Raw genomic sequence first — 21687 nt, 5'->3', positions numbered from 1 at the left:
TCACCCAACAATTAGTAATTTTCTTTTTTGGTCACTTAACTATGGGAAATTACAAAATGGTCACCCAACTATTCAATTTTGTTTTGGTTACCAACATTTATACATTATGTCAATTTGAGGGTTAAATCTGTTATTATGCCAATTTTAAAAACTGCCACCATTAATTAGCTAGTGACCAAAAAAAAGACAAAATTGAATAGTTGAGTGGCCAATTTAAAACTTTTCATAGTTGTGTGATAAGAAAAAATACTAATAGTTGAATGACCACTAGTGTAATTTATCCAAAATTATATATGTATAAATATAACACAAAACCGAATGAATAACATGACCCTTGAAGGCCAAAAGCACATCACAGTTCAATAGATTTTCCATTTGCCTTATCTACCGGCAAGCAAAAGCTTGATAAATAGTCTTCACATTGAGTAGTGTTTTATTGTTTATTTCTCCAAGTTGGTTCAGTTGCTTGAGCAGTATGTATCGAAGTTCTACTTTATTGACAGTCTTGTTTGCTGTAAATATTAATGATATGTTTTGACCTTCAATTACAATCTTCTGGATAATAATAAACTTGCATTCTGTTGAAGTTTGCAGGGAAGGGTTGTAAAGAAAAAGAAAAATGAAAATAGCAGTGATTGGAGGAGGGATTAGTGGGTTGATATCAGCCTATGTTCTTGTCAAAGCTGGTGTTAATGTGGTGCTTTATGAGAAAGAAGGTGATTTGGGTGGCCATGCCAATACTGTTACCTTCCATGATGTTGATTCGGACCTTGGTTTCATGGTCTTTAATCGGGTAAGTTTTTTTTTTTTTTTAAATAAATTTCTGATTGTGGTCATCAGTGGGTTGAATCGGTGCGACTGATTTAACCAATTAGAGATCAAATTGTTTTTGAACTAGCAAAAAGAACTTAAAAAAATAGATAAAAATTGATGGTTGAATTGTATCATTAATTTTTATTTTTTTTACAATTAATTTTTAGTTATTTATTTAATTATTCTTAAATTGATGATTGAACTGAGAATGAACAGTTTAACTGGTTTGATCACCGATTTAATTTTTAAAAATTATTTACATGTTAATATTTTAATGTCCAACGCCAAATTTTTATAAAAATTAGAAGACTGGGCCATGAAATTTAGCCTGTAAATGAAAATTCTTTGTCCAAACTCTGCCCAAATTAGGATGAGTCATCCGGTTCATGGACAACTCTAAATTTATCACATATTTTATGTCTAAAAAATATAAAGCATGTGAAATTAGTTGTCAGAATTAATGAAACAAATATTAGTCTAACACTCTATATACACATTTCCAAAAGTTACACAAAAGAAAAACCAAAAGAAAAACTGATGATGAAATCATGATGGAGGGACTAAATTCATAAAAGAAAAGGGCAATGTGTTATAAGAATAAAAACTAATTAAGACATCGTTTCATAATGTATAACGCAATGTGTTTTAATGTGCTGAAATTTATATTTTTAGCAGGTAACATATCCAAATATGATGGAATTGTTTGAGAGACTTGGAGTTGACATGGAACCATCTGATATGTCATTCTCAGTGAGCTTAAATCATGGCAATGGCATTGAATGGGGCAGCCGTAATGGCATTTCCAGCTTGTTTGTACAGAAAAGGAACCTCTTTAATCCTTACTTTTGGCAAATGATTAGAGAAATTATCAAGTTCAAGAATGATGTTATTAGGTCAGCAATTAAAAATGTGTCTATATATATATATATAAAAACTCATTGCTGGATCATAACTTTGTGATATATTGATTATCTTCACCTCCCATTTTTGCAGTTATCTCAAAGTTCTTGAAAACAACCCGGATTTCGACCGCAATGAAACGTTGGGACAGTTTGTTGACTCGCGGGGTTACTCCGAATTGTTTCTAAAGGCTTATCTGGTGAGACTCAGAGGCTGTCTTTATGTTGAAGTCTACCTGTTTGATAATAAGTCACTGTAGCAGTAAAATAGCAATGACAGTGTTGGTATATTGTCTCTAGGTACCAATATGTGGTTTGATATGGTCTAGTCCTACTGAAAGAATTATGGAATTTTCTGCTTTTTCAATTCTTTCGTTTTGTCAAAACCATCATTTACTTCAGGTATGTAAGAATCTGAGTATTTGTGAGAATCTGTTTGATGTCTCTATGAGGAATTTCTGATACTTTGGTTTTCTTTATATAGCTTTTTGGACGGCCACAGTGGATGACTGTCAGATGGCGTTCGCGCCAATACGTAAATAAGGTTTGTTTTCTCTGTTTGCACCATATCTATTGCTAAGATGATTTGTCTTCAAAGTATCTGAATTCATTTGCATGCATAAGATGTAAGCTTGCTTTGATGTTTGGTTATTGGCTAAATGTCCATCAGATCAGAGAAGAGCTGGAGAACAGAGGCTGTATAATAAGAACTGGGTGTGAAGTGCATTCAGTTTTGAGTGATGATGAAGGTGAGTCTTTGAATTCAACGTTTTGCTCGAGTATATGTTTCGGATACGTTCAAGATTTATTCAGAAAGCCGGTTACACGTTCAGCTAAAGTTTATTGGTAACATACTTATAGCAACATGGTCTTGTGTTTCATTGTATTGAACACAATCAAGCATAGTAATCAAGTATCTAGAGGAAATATATAAGGACTAAGTATTTCTATATGTGAATCAAACATGTTTAAGTTGAGGCTTTGAAGATGATCAATAGTAACTTTATTTCTGTTCCTCAATCTGCTGAAACAACTATTTCTTGAAACCATTCAAACATGGTGGATGCGGAGTATATGTTGAGACTTTCCTCATGTCAGAAACTTTTTATGGTTCCATTAGTAATTATAACATGTTTGCCACAGGTTGCACCGTATTATGCGGAGATGAGTCTCAAGAATCATTTCAAGGTTGCATACTGGCTATTCATGCACCAGATGCTTTGAGGTTGTTAGGGAGCCAAGTAACATATGATGAATTGAGAGTACTTGGTGCTTTCCAATATGTCTATAGGTACCTGTCTTCTGCAATGCATCTCTCGTATGGATTAACGTTTCACCATGACAGAGATAACCCTATTGAAGTATTTGAATATTTGATAGATAGTCAGTGGCTCTATATATCTCTCATCTAGGATGAATACTCAAGTCAATTTTCACAATCTTTTATGATTCTTCATTGGCAGTGATATTTTTCTTCATCATGACACAACTTTCATGCCGAAAAATCCTGCAGCATGGAGTGCATGGAATTTTCTTGGAAGTACTGACAAGAAAGTATGCTTAACATACTGGCTTAATGTGCTTCAGGTAGGTAATATGTTCTCTTTGCTATATTATTAAACTCGGTGTCATGGCCGGCAGCTATTGGTTTGAAATATATAATGTTTAATCACAGTTCTCATACAGTCTCCTATGTTTTTGGTTTGAAATATGTTGAGTCTCACCATGACCAGGAGGACTGTGTTAGATCTTCCACCTAAAGTATGATATTAGGATATTGCAAGTGGGATTACTTCTTGAAATTGGATTCTAACCCTATTAACTTTAGAGTAGCAATTATTGTTGTTTAAATTGTCTAAGATTGTCTACATTGTATGATACTGCAGAATCTTGGAGAGACAAGCCTACCGTTTCTTGTAACGCTCAATCCAGATTATACTCCACGACACACTTTGTTTAAGTGGAGAACAGGCCATCCAGTACCATCTATTGCTGCAACAAAAGCTTCACTTGAGCTTGATCAGATTCAAGGGAAGAGAGGGATTTGGTTCTGTGGAGCATACCAGGGTGAGCAGATTTGGTCATAAAAGACCCTCGGCAGACGGTCTTCGTTTTGTTAATCATGTTATAGCTTTCAAACTTCCTTTTCATGTTATATATGTAGAGTATGCATTTGAGCTAAAGTGCCCTTTTTGGCACTTAGCAGCCAGCAATGCATGGTCTTTTGTTGGTTGTCTGACATGTAGGAAATTTAGAAATATTTTATGATAAGCATGCTTTTTCTCATTGTTTTTGTCTCTGAGAATTTATTGTATGGTGATTTGATGCATGTTTCCATTCAAAAGATGTATGCCGTAACTTAGTTTCCAGTGATTCATTATGGTAACTAAAGTCATTTTTCTTTCAGGCTATGGCTTTCATGAAGATGGATTAAAGGTACCAACTATTTACAACTCGGTTAGCTGTAAAATGTGCTTCTTTTAGTATGCATCTTAACTGTTATCAAACTAATTCATCCCATATGATTAAATTGTTTCCCAACCTATTTTACACCAAGGTTTTTACTTTTTTCAAAACAATTCATATAGTAGAATGAATTTCATTCTTGAGGTTCACTTCTTTCTAGGCCGGGATGTCTGCTGCAAATGGTGTGCTGGGAAAAAGTTATTCTGTTCTGAGCAATCCAAAACAAATGGTACCCTCTCTGATGGAAACAGGGGCTCGCTCTTTTGTTACTCGATTCCTCAGTCATTTCATATCAACCGGCTGTGTGATGTGAGTTCGTATATGTTCTTATGCATTCTTTCTCACTTCTGCTGGTTGTTAACTGTTCTAATGATACAAATACTTGTCCAAGAATTATGAGATCATTCCATGTTTTGATGCTCAACAACATGGGTTCTACTCTAGATTTCAAGGGCTAACTTGTTCACATTTCATCAGTCAATATGAGCAAACTATTTATGTTTAGATATTTATTTTTTATATCAATATATGTAATGGCAGTCTAGCTTCTCCAATGCACTTCATATTTCTTTTATTTGTTTAACCATGGACATCGATTGGAGATTTCATAATTGTAATTAAAATATCTTTATACTTTTTCCATGAACAGCTTGTTGGAGGAAGGTGGCACAATGTTTACCTTTGAGGGAACTAGCAAAAAGTGTAATCTAAAAACTGTTATTAGAGTTCACTATCCACATTTTTATTGGAAGGTAAATACTTCGGAATCAAGGTCATATATTATTATGTCAAACTATGTATATTCAGCCATTGATGAGCACTTAAATTGATTTGTCAGGTTATGACAGAGGCAGATTTAGGCCTTGCAGATGCATATATCAATGGAGACTTTACTTTTGTTGATAAAAATGATGGTCTTTTAAATCTCATCATGGTAAGAAAATTTACAAGATAATAACAATAAGCTATACCTACTGGAATATACTTTTACAACATTTGCTTTGTTGATTGCAGATTCTCATTGCCAATAGAGATTTGATTTCTTCCAACTCAAAACTGAGTAAGAAGAGGTATACTGTCTCTTGTAAACCACAGGAATATAGTGTATGTATCTATCTATATATATATGCTTCTCCTAAATCTAATTGATTTAGCATCCAACTTCTGTGGTTTAGGGGTTGGTGGACGCCATTGTTGTTTACAGCAGGTTTAACATCGGCAAAGTATTTCTTCAAGCATGTCTTACGACAAAATACTCTAACACAAGCTTGTAGGAACATTTCTCGTCATTACGACCTGGTACGATCGAGAAACAAAAATTCCGTTCTATGTGTATATACAAGTATAAAACATGTATTATGCTTGGTATATATATACGTACATACACACCTATTTTTGTAAGTAGATGAAAAGTATACCTATGGAGTTGAATGAAATAAATAAGTGTTTATAATTTCTCTTTATTTTTTGATGATAATTTACAGCTTATCGAGAGATATTCCTAATGCTTATAATTGTTCTTTGGTTTTGTTCTATAGAGTAATGACCTATATGCTCTATTCTTGGATGAAACAATGACATATTCATGTGCAGTGTTTAAGGTTAGACTTACCATCATTAAACAAAGAATAAGCTTAATCACTTGGAATTTTGTGTTATTATTCATTAAATAAGATTGTTGGGCAACTATTTTTGATCTTATATAGTCTGAAGATGAAGCTTTGAAGGATGCACAACAGAGAAAGATATCTCTTCTGATTGAAAAAGTAAGTCCAGACTGCTCTAGTGGTTGTTTTTAATCGTATTTTGGAACTTTTAAACCATACCCTAATATTTTTCATCAAATTTTCTTTTCAATGATCCAGGCAAGAATTGATGGTAACCATGAAATTCTTGAGATTGGATGTGGTTGGGGAAGCTTAGCCATTGAGGTTGTCAAACGAACCGGATGTAAATATACTGGTATTACTCTATCCAAGGAGCAACTAAAATTTGCAGAGATGAGAGTTAAGGAAGCTGGACTTCAGGTATCTATCTATTATCTGCAAATTTTTGTAAATAACAAAAATTATTCAGTCCCGACTGTGAGTATTAAACTAAATTTGTGTCTGATACGGACATGTTCAATTCTTTTTTCTCAAAAATTTCCATGTATTTGAAGAGTCCTTAGAAGACCATATTTCCATGCTCAAGTCTAGTTATATACACAGACACATTTATATATATATATAAGAAATGCGTAGAGTCGGAGGAACATTAGTAAACTATTGTCAAAATGATAAGCAGCAAATTGCCTGGCAATGCCATTATGGAGAATGCTGGGAACACATCTAGGCTTGTAGTCCTTGCAGCATAGTTGATTTGCTTACTAAATTTAAGGTAAATTATACAATGTCACTAAACTATTAATAAACTTACATTTTAGTTAATCAACTTCAAAAAGTTATAAAAAGGTCACTGAAACTATTTGAAAGGCACTAGGCTATTAAAACTATTGCTATATATTGCCTTCTTTGTTCACATCACCTGCACCAATCGAAACGGAAAGCCCTTCTTCCCCTTCTCTTCCACAATTTTTTCAAGAAACAACTTTAAATGTTACAAATCTACGAACCATTATCCAAAACAGTTTTCATTTAACTGTAAAAGTTGGCTTTTTTTTGGATTGAAATTCATAATGTTCTAACTTTGCTGCCAGGATAATATAACATTTCAACTCTGTGACTATCGACAACTACCTAGCACCTACAAGTATGACAGAATTATATCTTGGTAAGTTCTTTAGCAACCAGTTTTTTACTTATGTTACTCGAACTTAAATGTCAGTGTCGGATGATATGAATCATTTTCGAAGTTTTACCATACCGCATACCAATATCTCAGTATATGTTGGATAAGTGAATCAGACACGGATATTCTAGAAAAAAAACTGGAAACTAAGACCGGAATTATATATGGCCTTTGCAGTGAGATGATAGAAGCTGTTGGCCATGAATACATGGATGAATTCTTTGGTTGCTGTGAATCAGTTTTGGCAGAAGATGGACTTTTTGTTTTACAAGTAATTGTAAATTTGTGACTTGAAACATTTTCGGACTGTTTGTTAAATGCTTGTGGTGCGTTCATGTTTCCACAGTTCATATCAATACCGGAAGAACGCTACAATGGGTACCGACGGAGCTCGGATTTCATCAAGGAATACATCTTCCCTGGTGGATGCTTACCATCATTCACTAGGATAACATCAGCCATGAGTGCTACTTCAAGACTATGGTATAAAAATCTGGGCAAACTACACTTAAAGTCATTACATTATTAGTAAGTTTACATTTTGATTACTCAACTTCAAAAAGGTACAAAATGGTCACTAAACTATTTGAAACTTTCGAATAGCTTGGTGACTTAAATGAAAACTTTTGAATAGTTTAGTGACTATTTCGTAACTTTTTGAAGTTGAGTGACTTAAATATAAATTTACTAATAGTTTGGTGACTTTGGGTGAAATTTGCCCTAACAAAATTTCTCTATATAAACATAGTCGTTTATTGTTTATATCATGCAATTATTATTTTTTAATCTTGAAAAATTAATTTGTAAAAATGTGTAGTGTGGAGCATGTTGAAAACATAGGGCTTCATTACTACCAAACACTTAGATATTGGAGAAGGAACTTCTTGGAAAATCAAAGGTATGCCTTACGATACCGATACGGATATACTTGCTACTGTTTTCTATGATTTCCGCACCCATATTTGAACAGGGACGAAGTAAGAAAATTAATTTTAGGGAGGCGATGAATCATGGAAAAGTTAAAATGCAATTTTATTATTTTACTAATATGTAATTGCATAAAAATCTAAAGGGTTAAATGATAAATTTACTTTTTTGTGGGGCCAAGGCACTGCTTGCCCCCTTTGCCATCCGCCATGGTTCAAATACCTTTGCGTGAAACAGTATTTTATGAAACTGAAAAATCCGAGAATTTCTAGGATATGATATGGATATACTCATTTTTCCTATATTCTTCTTATAATTTGGTAGAATATACTCATATTCATGTCTCAATATGTATTTAGAATAATATTTTAAGAAGAATAAAGAGTTTAATATCGTTATTAAGTAACTTATTACGAAATTTTGCATTTTGATTTCATTGTTGATAGCAAAATCATGTCATTGGGATTCAACGAGAAGTTCATCCGAACATGGGAATATTATTTTGATTATTGTGCAGCTGGTTTCAAGTCAAATACACTTGGAAATTACCAGGTGAATTTTCTTTTTTTTCCCCTGGTACTATGAATTTATTTTTCCGGGAAAACAATGACAACACTGGAGGATTTTTTATGACATGTTTGTAGGTTGTATTTTCTCGCCCTGGAAATGTTGCTGCACTTGGCAATCCATACAAAAGGCCCCCTTCAGTACCTTAACGAAGCATGCACCATTTGCTTTGTACTTGTTGAACTATGGTGTAACGAGACACTTTGGGATTGATTTCTGAGCAAGCTGAATAAAAGTATTTTAAAACTTGGGTAGCTAATAAATATAATTATTTATAAATAATTGTTACAATTTTGGGATTGGCAATAAAAATAATAATATATTCTAAGAATTCTACTAAAAAGTAAAAATAACAATTAAATTCGAAATATATATTTATTTAATAAATTTTATATAAATATAAAATATTCTTAAAATGCTATAAATACATAAAATCTCATACAAATAGACGAGTTTAGTCAATTAGATGATTTGATTGAAAAGAATATTATTAGGTGGTTGGTAACTTGGACTATAATAAAGTTGGTAAAATATACACATCCACTCCCATTTTGAATAAAATTCAACTGTTACTTTCTAAGATTAAACACATGCGTTTCAACGAGATATTCCGTTCTGATATAAATTGAAATTTTTATCTTATTCTAAATTTTCATCTATATATGTCATATCCATTTATCAGTTGGAATAAGATTTTAATATTTAAACTATTTTTTATATTTTTATTTTGTAATTTTATTTAAAATTAAAATATAATCAAGTTACTTAACATAATTAATAATTAATAATTTATATAAATATATATGTACGTTTAATATATGAAAATATTTAAAAATATATATTAATAAACTTGAAATGGTACACCTAAACATACTAATATTAGTATGCACAATACTAAAACAAAAACAATACGCTCACTGGTACAATCTCGACTTCGTTGACCAGTACAGTTGCATTTTTAAGGTAAATTGATTTCATCTTAGCTAAACCGGACGGGGTGATTTGTTGCTTAATAATAAGTATGATGTAAATAAATATTTGATTAAGATATGATTTAAACTTTTGTATTCTTCGTACATTTTCAATTTAATTTCTCTATTTTTTATCGTAATGAATTTACTGGTCTAAATATTGTTGTTAATGAGATCTGAAGTGAAATTCCATCTTCATTAAATTAATTTATTAATGGAATGAGAAATTCAATTAAACCCAATGATTAGTTTTAGTACAAATTTACAAAAATTGAACAAATTTCAAATTAAATGATAGCGAAAACATGATGAAGGGATATTTGTCCTTTCATGGTGGAAACTGATCAAAGAAGAAATTTAGAATAAAAAAAATGATGATAGGTGACAAGTGATCGATTTTGGCTTACTCTACAAATAAGTTAATTCGTAAAGAGAGAAAGTGGGGTGATTGCTTCAGAGGTTGCTAATTATGATTGCAACCATTCAACTTGCATTCCACTCAAAAAACAAATCATTTTGTTTTCTTCAAAATTCATTTATATATATTTCAGTTTCAGAGAAACCGCCATCGTTGAAAGCTTAACACAGTAAACATGGCAAGCTTTGAGAGAGCTTCACCAGCTTTGAAGGAGATACTTCTCAGAATATACAAGTAAGCCATTGTTTTTTCTATGTTGAAACATTCAATCCACAATGCAATCCATGTGTTCGTATAAATGTTTGTGTTGAACATTTTTCGTTACTGTATTCGTATTAATCCTTTTGTCATTGCAGTGCAGAAAAGCCAATAGAGGTTGATTATCACTTGTATGAATTTGGATCTGTTGAATATCATATAAAGGTAATTTTTCCTACTTATATGAGTTCTAACTTCTAAGCCATTGTTAGCTGTTTTTTTTTGTTCTTTTATTATTTTTTATCCTTATACTTTTTGAATTTTAACTTATACGATAGCAGTTAAACCCGTTTAATTAAATTCAATCGCTAATCTTATACTATACAATAGATTTAATCTATATTTTCCAATGGATCATTCTAATTTCTTCATTTCTATTTTTTCTTTTACAGTCTTCAGTATCTGAACCACAAGTTACCTACTTGTCGATATCGACTCCATTCCTGTCCCAAGGAGTGTTTCTTTCATATGGGTTGTCACCATTTACCCTGAAAATGGTAAGGCAAATCTCCACTGATGTTCTTCACATTGTAGAGCCTGCAAATGATGGATACCAGCTTACTCTAAGACTTGATTTTTCCATGCTCCCACATAACAAAGGTTTGTTAAATAAATACCCTTTATCTCAATGATTTTTTCTTTTCCCCCTAAAATTTTCTACTTATTTGGAATATCCTTAGAAGGTTACATATTCATATACATGTTGATAGAATGGCATTAGGGACGAAGCCGGAAGTTTCTGGTGGTGCCCAGGATAAAATTAGAAAATTTTTGGATCAAAACTAAAATAGCTTAAGCTGAATTATTAGTTTTTAATAGCCAAAACTACAATTTTCCATTTAATAAAGGAGCTAAAAGGGATCAAATTGAATTATTAAGGTTTAGGAGTGGCTAAAAGTGCAATTGGACCATCTAACTAGTCTTTGCTTGAATGTATTGAATTGAAGGCATGTAATAGCTAAACATGGCTATCCATTCACTGCAATAGTAATACTTTCCAAGAAATTTCAGGGCTTATTATAACTATATACATAAAGGAGCTAAAATGGATTAAATTGAATTATTAAGGTTTAGGAGATGCTAAAAGTGTAATTAGACCATTTAACAAGTCTTTGCTTGAATGTATTCAATTGAAGGCATGTAAGAGATAAACATGGCTATCTATTCACTGCAATAACAATTCCATGAAATTTCAGTGCTTATTATAACTAAATACTTACATGTATGTATGTATGTATGTATGTATGTATGTATGTATGTATGTATGTATGTATGTATGTATTTCATTTGTACAGAATCTCTGAAGATAATCACTGAAGTTTCCTCGGTCCAAGCTGTAATACTAAGTTCACAGCTGAAAGAAATGTTGCAAAATGTGAATTCTTGGGATTTATCTCAAGGGATATATAAACCAATCAAACTTATTTATCATCCCAAAGAGCCTTTCTATGTCATCAGACAGGTAATTTTTTTTCTCAATTTGCAATGATTTAGGATCAACAAAGGCTTAGATTCCATTGAAAAACTCTGTATAATGCATCATGTGTCTGACATTTATATTATACAATATCATCCTTCAATTTCTAGCATGTTGTCTGTCTATGTTACTCGGAGCTCGGGTGTGAATGTCGCGAAAACGGGTGTGTCCGGCATTTTTGTTAACGAATGACAACATTTTTGGCAGCCTCAAAAGATAGTAGCAGTGTTTCCCATGAGATTCAAAGATAACTCAGATGTGATCATTGCAACATCCTTCTTTCAGGTTTTCTGTTTAAGAACACAACACTGTTTCTGGGGTAAAAATTACCATGGAGGCCCCTATACTATGACACATATTGCATTTTGCCCCCTTTACTCAAAAAATTGGCAAATTAGTTCTTATACGTTACATCAAAGAGTAGACTAGTCCTTTTTGTTAAAAATTTTATCCAATTTTACCGTTAAAAACTGGCGTAGCCGATAGAATAACTAGACAATTATACGTGGCATGCCATGTGTATCACCTCATTTTGACATTCAGGGGCCAATTTTTAACAGTAAAAATGGATAGAACTTTTTAACAGAATAATCAATTTGCTCTCTTTTTTTGTAGAGGGAGCAAAATACAATTCAACTCCTAATATAGTAGCCTTCATGGTTATTTTACCCAATTTCTGGTTATTTCTGGCATTATATAATTAAACTCATTGTTACAATAGCTGCAAAAAATAATCTGATTTATTTTGGTTCCTTATTTGTTGCCTTGTTAGGAGCTTATGGATGTGGTGAGTTTAAAAAAGTGGGCTAAAGTACCTCCATGCAACTGGTCTCCTATTCCACCTCTAGAACTTAGAGGAGAATCTTTTGAAGATTTGAGCACTAATGGAGGATTTGTCTCGTTTGGTACATTATATTGTCTAAATACTCTTTTTTGTAGGGATAAAGTGACATTTAATATCTGATCTTAGTATTTTTTTTCAATTTGGCCTCTAAATTTTTTTGGTCTACATTAATCTTAGAATTTGATAACTTTTTTCAATTTAATCCTTGAACTTGGATTTAAAGGTAAAAATGTGTTATGTCATCACCTAAAATTTTAAAATTTTATATAAAATCTAAAAGAATACCAAAAAATTATTTGAAAAATTCAAGGGATGACGTGGCATAATCTCATAGTGCTATGTCATCATACATTAACAAAATTCAAGTTCAATAACTAAATTGAAAAAAAACTATCAAGTTTCAAGATTAATAGGGATAAAAAATTCAGGGACCAAGATGAGAAAAATTGCCAACTTTAAGGACTAAATATTACTTTACCCATTCTTTTAAATATTCATAATTAATGTATATTCATTTCATACATGAATACATAGATATGATTCTCCCAAAATTCTCTACATATAGGTAAAAAAAGAACTTGAAAATATTTACATTTCACACTCACTCTAATCTGAATAACATGAGTATAGGTTAATTTTAAATAACATTTCAATCTGACACTTGCAACCATATTCGAGTAACATGTTTAGATGACAATTTTGTTTGACAGATATATCTTCACACCATGTTGAAGGTAAGAGACTAGACAAGACTGTGTGGAGTCTACTAAATTTCTATGCCTATGTTAAACACCATGTAAAGGTAAACACATTTCTTTCTTGATTTTAGCTTTCCCCGCCCTTCTCATCTTAATTTTTCTTTTCTTTCCGGATAAACTAACATTCAGTTCTTAAATTTGATAACTTTTTTCATCTTGATCCTTTATTTTTTTATCCTATTAGTCTTGAAATTCAGAAGTTTTTTTTTTCCAATTTGGTCCTAGATTTGGAATTTGTCAAGGAATGAGATTGTACTGATGTTATCACTTGAAAACTTTTTTAAAAATATTTGAACTTCTTTATAATTTTTTTGGGATGTTATATAATTTTTAAAATTTTTTAGGTGATGAGTGAGGAGTCTAAGTTAAAGGACCAAATTAGAAAAAAAATACAAGGTTTCAAGACTAATGTGAATAAAAAAAATTAAGGCTTGAGAGACTAAATATTGCTTTATGTTTTTTGTTTTCATATTTGGAATTATAATATTTGCAATTTGTGTTCAACAGTGCACCAGAGGCTTTATACAAAGAAGGATGAGAAGGCGATTGGACAATTTAGTTGAGGTACTCAGCTGAAACCTTGTTTTTATTTTTATTCAAAAAATGGGTAAATTAATTTGGCACGCCAGAGAGTAAATAGGTCTTTCTGTTAAAACATTTTATTTATTTCTACTATTACAAAATTAATTCCTACACGTCATGTATGGTGTTAAATTATTCATCAAGAATACCAGCTTTTAATAGTAAAATAATTATTTTTAACAAAAATTCCAGTTTATTATTTGATTTAATCCATAGGGACTAATTTATCTAATTTTTAAAAAAAAGAATAAAATACAAGACTTTCATGATACACACATTTATATTGTTTGTTTTCAAGGGTATATAGAAGATCCTCAAAAAGGACATGAACTTGGTTAAAAACAAATTCAACATATGCGTATTTGACACTACACTCGAAATCCCAGAATGCATTAACTTGAACTAACCAGTAATGATTCTTTTTAATCAACCTCAGGTCCTGGCAAAGTCAAGGGTAGAAGATGGACAGATTAAAAAGGTTCAAGGTATGAATTCAGCATTTAGCACATACATACATGTAAGCTGGGAATGATAAAGTAGTGATAATGAAATGTTTGGGCAGGGTGGAGAAAGATGAGAAAAATGGTGGGATCAAAATCTAAAATGATAATAAGAAGATGGGGTGACCTGGGAAAGAAGATAAAGAGAATCCGTTTCCGGATTAAAATCCATGGTTTTGCCCGCTTTCGTAGACGATGGTTAACAGTGCCCAGCTTCTCTTCTTCAACGGCATACACTAAACTACAAACTAATGGTAATAATAATTAATTACCCTTTGTATTTACATACGACAAGTTTACTGCATTTGGTGAAATTTAAAACGAAACCTTCTTACTTTTCTTTTAGTTTTAGTTCAAATAAGTGACCCTTGACGGTATAGATATTTGTGAAAGTCTATTCAAATAAATTTTCTTATACTCATGTTATAATGATTTATTACGATTGTATGAGTGTGATGATGTAAAATTTTAACGAAAAATGTTAAAAATACTTAAAGATTTTTAAATTAAAAATATATATTTTCTTTTTACATTTATGTATGATTACTAAATTTATAATGATTTATTAAGATTGTATGAGTGTGTTGATGCAAAATTTTTAAACTGGGAACATAAGAAAACTTGTTTTTGTATAATCATAGTTTCACATATTAAATTAGAAACTTTTGATTACGAGTTCAGAGCTCTTTTCTCAAAATTACATTATAAAATTTTATGACTTCATCATAAATTTGGCCATTAACGTTCTAATTGTATTTTGGAATTTTTTTATCATCAACCTTTGATTTTTTTAAACTGTTTTTCTAACAAATTTAATAAATAAATTCAATGTTTCAATCTTTCATACGTTTGTTTCTCGAGAAATTTTTCTACCGAATTAATTTTTTAGATAATTACATTTATTTTATTTTTTAATGTATTATTTATTTGTTTTATCATTTTCCACATGTAATTATCTTATTAAATTATCTAAGTAATCAATTACATCTCATTAAAATATTATACATATGAAATTACACATTATCCCGTTAACTTTTTTAACGGTATTTTCATTAAATCATTAAAGAAAGCATATTAGAAAAATAATAAAGGTTGATGGCCAAAAAAGGTTCAAAAATACAATAAGAGCTATTTTGACAAAAAAATACAAACATTAATAGCCAAATTTATCATTAAACTAATTTTTAATGGTATCATAGGTTTTGACGAATTAACGTTAATAATATAAAAAATCAAATAATATCAAAGTAAAATTAAAAAAATTCTATAGAAAAATAAAATTGTAAAGAAATTGAACTATTATAGTGTTGTTGTTTTTTTGGTGAATTACAAGAGAACTGCAAAGCTCTAATAGCAACGTAATTAACATGATTCAAAACATTAATCATCATGCCAGCACACGGGTTTGAACTATTATAATTTTGACATTAAAATTTAATTATTTATTATAATTATAATTATTTTTGATAATAAACTTTTGTTAGATTTTTATGTTGCACTGTTCTAGAACACTCTAATAATCAAAATCAAGAGTTTTGAGATTTCATTATCCGTCAAACGCGTATTCCTTTCTACCTCAAAATCGCATTTTTTCCTTGCTCTTCCAATGTGAAAATGTGTTTATATATATATATATATTTCTGAAATTAAATTTTATGTGCGGGTTTTAATGAGGATATATTTTAAATTTAAGTTTTTATGGTGTGTGAGTTTTGGTTAGAATATATTTTGATTTTTGTATAGAGTTTATTTTAATTTTAATTGATTAAATATATATGATTTCTAATTTAAATAAATTTATAAAAGTATAATGTCAAATTTAGTATTTAATGTTTATATTTTTTCAATTTGGTCATTATTCTCTTAGGATATATTCAATCGTTTTTTAACGGGAATTCTAATTGAAACATTAATTTTTTAACAATGTTGGCATGACAACTCACGTAGCAGTCTGTGCATATTTCATGCTACCATGATACTATTTTTCTTATATGTTACATCAATAAATAATTTAAAATTTTAAAAAATTATAAACAAGATGTCAAAATTCAAGAAAAAATAGGATGGAGTAGGTGTGAATTGGTATATAAGTTGTAATGTTTAAAAATTTAATACTTTAGTCAATGTTTTTATTAAAAATAATAGCTCAACTTTTATTGAAAGGTTAATGGTTAAATTTATTTTTTTAAAATTAATACTAAATTTAATAAAAAAATGAAAATATTGAGAACTAGATACGATATTATGCCAATTATAAAACGGGTGATGTATTGGGAATTTATTTCCACCGTGAAAATAAATTCCAGGAAAGATTCTAAATTAGACGGTCAGAATGAATCTATGGAGCCCATCATCATCATCATCCATGGAACAACCACTAGATATCCAGATCCAGATTTTCCTGGAAAATGGGGACCATAAGTTTCAATGAATCAGTCACCAAAACATATACGTATTGCCACCTAAACTAAAATCCAAAAATCCATAAAGAAAATATCCATAATTCATGTTTTGTGAATTAGAAAAATTTTATTCGATGGTTGAAAATTTGTTTTTATATTTATATTTTTAAAAATTTATTTTTCTATTTTTCAGATTTCAAAATTCAAGTCCACTAACATTATTAATTTCTTTTTAAAAAAGTTGTATGTATGACAGGAGAAACCCGAGGACTTGTACGGGCCCGATCCTCCTAAAATATAAAATTTTGCTTTTGAATCTTTAAGTTTTACAATATTTTAATTTAATAAATGATAAAATTACATTTTACCCTTTTAAGGTAAAGAAATTCTGATTTAATTTTTTAAAATTTATAAAGATATAAATTATTAAAATTATGAAATTTCATTTTAACTCATAAAATACACAATTTAATTTTACTCCTTGGAGAAAATTTCCAAGCTTGCCCTTGAGTGTGATGTTTTGAAATTTAAAAATATATATATTTAGTTCAACTTCATGACTATATAACTAAAAACAATGTTATAATAAATTTAGATTTAAACTTAAATTTTAAAACATAAAAAAATTAAATTCTTAAAAATAAAAACACGGGACTAATTTTTAAAATTATGAAAAATATTGTGATATATTTTAACCTTTAAAACGATTCGACCCAACCCTACTTCAAAATTAACGGAGATTAAGGATTCAACGTAACTATGGAAAAAAGAAAATTCCAAAAGAAGCCAACATTATATATGTGGTCACTAATGCTTCAATGAAGCTCTCCAGTCCACACAAACACACCAGGCTCTCTAATTTACACCCAAAAAATATCATCATTTTTCAATTTTTTTTAAAAAACCCAGTAGAGCTTTACCAATCACAAGTCATAAACAACGAAAAGAAACCCCCATTCTCCCATTATCTGTAAGAGAAGAGAAGCTTTTGAATAGGTCTTCAATGGCTGCTTCTACTTCGGTTTCAGTAGCTGGGTTTAAGGGAAGTTTAGGGAAGAGTTCCTTCAATGGAGGTGAAGATTATGCCATGTTGGCGGCTAAATCGGCTCCCAACGTCGTTCGAATCGGAAAGCCAGTTCGAGCTCAGCCGATGATGAAGAACGTTAATGAAGGGAAAGGGGTGTTTGCGCCGCTTGTGGTGGTTACTCGCCAAATCGTCGGCAAAAAGAGGTTCAATCAGCTTAGAGGAAAAGCTATTGCCTTACATTCTCAGGTATCCATTTACGGTTCCTATATTCGCATCATAGTTGAATTGATATTAAAGGGTTAATATATTATTTGGTACATGAATTCTTTTTCTGTTCCAGTTTAGTACTTAGTTTAGCTTTAATGTTCACGTGTACTTAGAAAAACCTTCAAATATCAAATTAAAAAAAGAATATCGAAATGAAACTTAAATATCAAATTAGAATAAATAAAATTCCAAATACAAAATTTAAAAAAAAACCAAATTTATATAACACTGTATATTTATATTTTTCAGAAATCCATATATCCTTGTCGTGTTTATAATGTTTTCTCATGTTATATCGTTTTCGTGTTGTAATTTTGTCATCATAATTATACGCATAATATATTTTTATTTTTATTTTTATATTCTTCAAATCCTTAAATATTTTATTATTATGCATATAAGCGCATTTAAACCCGACTACCATGCTTAAATTAAAGACTTATAACATTTGTAATTTAATTTAATACCGTTCGGTCCTTCCATTATTATATATTAATTTTAATCACTAACATTTTTTTTATATATTTTCAAGGTAATTAACGAATTTTGCAAAGCAATAGGGGCAGATGGTAAACAAAGGCAAGGATTGATTCGTTTGGCAAAGAAGAATGGTGAGAAGCTTGGATTCCTTGCCTGATTTATGGCCTTACACGTGGACTTTCGTTTTTGTCTTTATTTACAAAATGTTCCATGTTTATGTAGTTTCATGTCCAACAAGAACATACTTCAGTTTTATTTTGTATTATTTATATAATAATTTTTCAGACAATTGAAAATGAAAACTCACAAACCAACAAGTTATAAAGCTTCATGGGTTTATTTCATCAAGCACTCACTCTCAAACTATACTTGAATTTTAATCTAGCCTCTAAACCTTCAATATTTCGATATAGGTCAACAAAATTGTTAAAAATCAATACCCTAAGACGATGAGATTTTCAATCAAACGGCCAATCCGATTTCAATTAAACAAGCTATTAAAAATTTATAAAAATATTAAAATATTACAAAACTTTTTTTTAGAAAAAAAACCAATTCAATCACTACCAATTCAAATCGATTCACAATCTAACCAGAGTGATATACTTACCGATTTCCGATTCAATCAGCAATCCCAATCCGGTTCCAAGTTACGATAATTATGGCTAAGATCAGCAAGATCTTCAAAGAAAAAGGAAATAATAAGCTTAAACATGGGAGAACAATCCATTAACTACATTCCAATATCAAAATCCAAATCAAAGCTATCCATACGATATTTTTCAAGAACCCCTAAAAAAACACACATAACAAAATCTTGATCCAGCAAAAAACCATGACTCAAGGAAACAAAAATCTCTAGAAAAATTCAAATCCCTAAACAATGGCATTTGCTGCACTTGCAATTCTTGGCCACAGATCAGCACACTCCTTCCCAATTGGACCAGTAATGGCAGAACCTATATAACAATATTATCAATTAAGTCATTTCAATTAAAAAGCAGGTGTGTTGACCTGAAATTATCAAATTCGTTTTCGAATTGACTTTTTACCTTTCATTTCTCCCTTCGGATTCACAATGACACCAGCATTATCTGCAATCGAGACATGATTCAATTCAGAAACTAAGAACACTAAAACAGCATAACTCTAAGAAATTTAAGGAATGCAGTGTATCAGAACTCGTCATTTCTCTTGAAGAGTTGGTGTCAGTCACATACCTATATCTGACACTAACAACAGAGTATGAGTAAAATAACAAAAACCAGTCCCAGAGTGTTATTCAGTGAAATATGCAGTGATTAAACGGAGCAGATGCAAGCTTCAAGAACTTAATGCATCTACAACAATGGAGACACTCGGTTTTCCAAACTAGTAACTGAGTCGGCCATCGAACATTAAATTGAATATCTGGCTCGTATGTCAAGACCGTTTAAGACTCACTGAATTTCATATCACAACGTTCACATATTAGAATATGTAGGGCCCAAATGGAGCACATGCAAGCTTCGGAAACTTAACGCATCTGCAACGATGGACACAGTTAATTTTCCAGACTAGTAACGGTATCAACCACTGAACATTGAAGTAGATACCTGGACTTTTGTCTGGTAATACACAACATAATTTAATTCCTATTAAACAAGTCAATCAGAGATGATAACCATAGTTGCCATCAGGTATTGGGGTAAGGTCAATACTTCAATTTATCTTGGTATGAGATGTGTAGAGAACCACCTAAACAGGAAATAGGAGATCACGATGAAAGTTCCCCAAATGAGTTTGACTTACGAAATGGAAGATCCCCAATGAGAGAAATTTCACTACAAAAACACTACACAACTCGGATAATTATGCTGCTCTCAAGTTAGGGCCAATTTCAGATTTGAGCTTTGGGTTTCGGTTGTTTTCAGCTGCTGGTCATTTGTTTTACGGCCTCGGGTTTTTCGAGTTTGGGTCATAAAAGGTTTAAACCATTTCAGGTTACTAGTTCAGGCTGTTTAGGGTTCGGGTTATTTAGGACTAAATTCATTTCATTTCGAGATCAGGTCAGTTCTAGGTTAGAAACAATTCAGGTTGAGGTTTTGGGCTCGAATGGTTAGCTTTTACCGTCAAATTAGAGTGGCCAGATTTTTATCCAAGTCGATCATGTCAAGTTATTAGGTTCGGGTATGAATCAACATGTCCATCTACAAGTTTTACTAACCCTAAACCCTAAGATAAATTAGTTCACTTCAAATTATCTCTCCAACATACAAAAACCTTCGAAAACTATGAACATTAGCGAATCAATTATCAAACACTCACAACAGAGCCCGAATAACATAAATCAAAAGATCCCTAATTTCAATTCACACTACCAAGCAATAAAACCACAAACAATAATAATTAACAAATCTATAAAAAAAAAAACAAAGATTATACCTTCAAAGTACATGTAAACACCGTCCTTTCGGCGCCAAGGCTTACGTTGCCTCACAATGACGGCAGGCAAGACCTTCTTCCTTAGATCAGGCTTTCCTTTCTTGACAGTAGCCATCACCATGTCTCCAACACAAGCCGATGGCAATCGGTTGAGGCGACCCTTGATTCCCTTCACGGAAATGATATAAAGGTTCTTAGCACCGGTGTTATCTGCACAGTTCACGGTGGCAGCCACTGGTAAACCCAGCGACATCCTGAACTTGTTTCCAGCTGATCCTCCACGCCCTAATTAAAAAAATAAAAAGAATTATCATTGTTCATATTTTTTCTAAGGAAACAAGCGGAAAATGGAAAGAAAAAAAGGAAATAAGTAATGGGTTCAGAGAAAAAAGAGAGAAACAAACCTCGCTTCGACATTTTCGACGGCCGAATACGAGCAGAGATCGAAAGCTAGGGTTTTTCAAGCAATATATAGGGTTTTTTTATTCTAGGTTAAATTCTATTATTAGTCCCTGTACTTTAACGAATGTTGTGGATTTAATCCATATACTTTTGTTTGGTCACTTCTAGTCCTATAATTTTAAAATCTTAGTCCTCGCTAATGATAACTGTTAAACTTATTAAATTCTGCTATTTCAGGCAAAGTAATTTCAACTTATTATTTTCACATATTACTCACTAAAAATTTAATTAACGGATTAATGACAACTATTTGCATCAAGATAGAATTTTCAAAATTAAAAATTTAGGGACTTAGAATGATTCAATTGGATAATATTGACCAATTCTATAACTACTACTATTTGAGTCAGAATTA

General features: G+C 31.1%; 4 protein-coding genes across 5 annotated transcripts; 3 read left to right on the top strand and 1 right to left on the bottom strand.

Moving 5' to 3' along the window:
• Positions 1-596: 596 nt before the first annotated feature.
• LOC105800631 (uncharacterized) lies at positions 597-8687 on the top strand. 2 transcript variants are annotated; one of them, XM_012631858.2, is made up of 24 exons: positions 597-793; positions 1489-1706; positions 1807-1912; positions 2013-2114; positions 2197-2256; positions 2383-2461; positions 2856-3003; positions 3176-3299; positions 3599-3779; positions 4120-4148; positions 4339-4487; positions 4828-4930; positions 5017-5112; positions 5193-5248; positions 5354-5477; positions 5717-5779; positions 5885-5944; positions 6044-6205; positions 6877-6950; positions 7146-7239; positions 7315-7451; positions 7786-7866; positions 8342-8447; positions 8540-8687. In XM_012631858.2, the coding sequence occupies exons 1-24, from the start codon at positions 620-622 to the stop codon at positions 8609-8611; spliced, it is 2598 nt and encodes an 865-aa protein (XP_012487312.1). In that variant the 5' UTR covers positions 597-619; the 3' UTR covers positions 8612-8687. The 2 variants fall into 2 exon arrangements, with proteins under 2 accessions (XP_012487312.1, XP_052476787.1); XM_052620827.1 differs by lacking the exon at positions 597-793 and having other exon boundaries at positions 1354-1706.
• A 1078-nt stretch (positions 8688-9765) lies between these two features.
• LOC105800633 (actin-related protein 2/3 complex subunit 2B) lies at positions 9766-14691 on the top strand. Its single transcript, XM_052620828.1, has 10 exons — positions 9766-10085; positions 10208-10274; positions 10502-10709; positions 11405-11571; positions 11794-11871; positions 12359-12491; positions 13141-13232; positions 13696-13752; positions 14207-14255; positions 14333-14691. Exons 1-10 carry the CDS (start codon positions 10027-10029, stop codon positions 14536-14538), a joined length of 1116 nt encoding a protein of 371 aa, XP_052476788.1. The 5' UTR covers positions 9766-10026; the 3' UTR covers positions 14539-14691.
• A 2802-nt stretch (positions 14692-17493) lies between these two features.
• On the top strand, positions 17494-18794 carry LOC105800630 (protein PROTON GRADIENT REGULATION 5, chloroplastic). The gene is made up of 2 exons (XM_012631855.2): positions 17494-17945; positions 18499-18794. The coding sequence occupies exons 1-2, from the start codon at positions 17676-17678 to the stop codon at positions 18601-18603; spliced, it is 375 nt and encodes a 124-aa protein (XP_012487309.1). The 5' UTR covers positions 17494-17675; the 3' UTR covers positions 18604-18794.
• Positions 18795-19128: 334 nt separating this feature from the next.
• Positions 19129-21412, bottom strand: LOC105800629 (60S ribosomal protein L23). Its single transcript, XM_012631854.2, has 4 exons — positions 21275-21412; positions 20871-21155; positions 19499-19540; positions 19129-19405 (listed from the first exon to the last, which is right to left on the bottom strand). Exons 1-4 carry the CDS (start codon positions 21285-21287, stop codon positions 19323-19325), a joined length of 423 nt encoding a protein of 140 aa, XP_012487308.1. The 5' UTR covers positions 21288-21412; the 3' UTR covers positions 19129-19322.
• Between the last annotated feature and the right edge of the window lie 275 nt (positions 21413-21687).

Source organism: Gossypium raimondii, chromosome 9, assembly GCF_025698545.1.
Source record: "Gossypium raimondii isolate GPD5lz chromosome 9, ASM2569854v1, whole genome shotgun sequence".
Classification (NCBI taxonomy): domain Eukaryota; kingdom Viridiplantae; phylum Streptophyta; class Magnoliopsida; order Malvales; family Malvaceae; genus Gossypium; species Gossypium raimondii.
The sequence above is the reverse complement of the archived record's forward strand: the minus strand, read 5'-3'. Positions and strand labels throughout refer to the sequence as shown.

Bases quoted from the DNA above. Each gene is read 5' to 3' on its own strand.
- LOC105800631 (XM_012631858.2), top strand. From the start codon at position 620: ATGAAAATAGCAGTGATTGGAGGAGGGATTAGTGGGTTGATATCAGCC. The intron at 5,249-5,353 runs GTATACTGTCTC...TCTGTGGTTTAG, and splicing joins TCAAAACTGAGTAAGAAGAG to GGGTTGGTGGACGCCATTGT. The intron at 5,780-5,884 runs GTTAGACTTACC...GATCTTATATAG, and splicing joins ATTCATGTGCAGTGTTTAAG to TCTGAAGATGAAGCTTTGAA.
- LOC105800633 (XM_052620828.1), top strand. From the start codon at position 10,027: ATGGCAAGCTTTGAGAGAGCTTCACCAGCTTTGAAGGAGATACTTCTC. The intron at 12,492-13,140 runs GTACATTATATT...TTTGTTTGACAG, and splicing joins TGGAGGATTTGTCTCGTTTG to ATATATCTTCACACCATGTT. The intron at 13,753-14,206 runs GTACTCAGCTGA...AATCAACCTCAG, and splicing joins GATTGGACAATTTAGTTGAG to GTCCTGGCAAAGTCAAGGGT.
- LOC105800630 (XM_012631855.2), top strand. From the start codon at position 17,676: ATGGCTGCTTCTACTTCGGTTTCAGTAGCTGGGTTTAAGGGAAGTTTA. The intron at 17,946-18,498 runs GTATCCATTTAC...TATATTTTCAAG, and splicing joins CTATTGCCTTACATTCTCAG to GTAATTAACGAATTTTGCAA.
- LOC105800629 (XM_012631854.2), bottom strand. The intron at 19,541-20,870 runs GTATAATCTTTG...TCTCGATTGCAG, and splicing joins TGTTTACATGTACTTTGAAG to ATAATGCTGGTGTCATTGTG. The intron at 19,406-19,498 runs GTAAAAAGTCAA...ATTGTTATATAG, and splicing joins TCCGAAGGGAGAAATGAAAG to GTTCTGCCATTACTGGTCCA.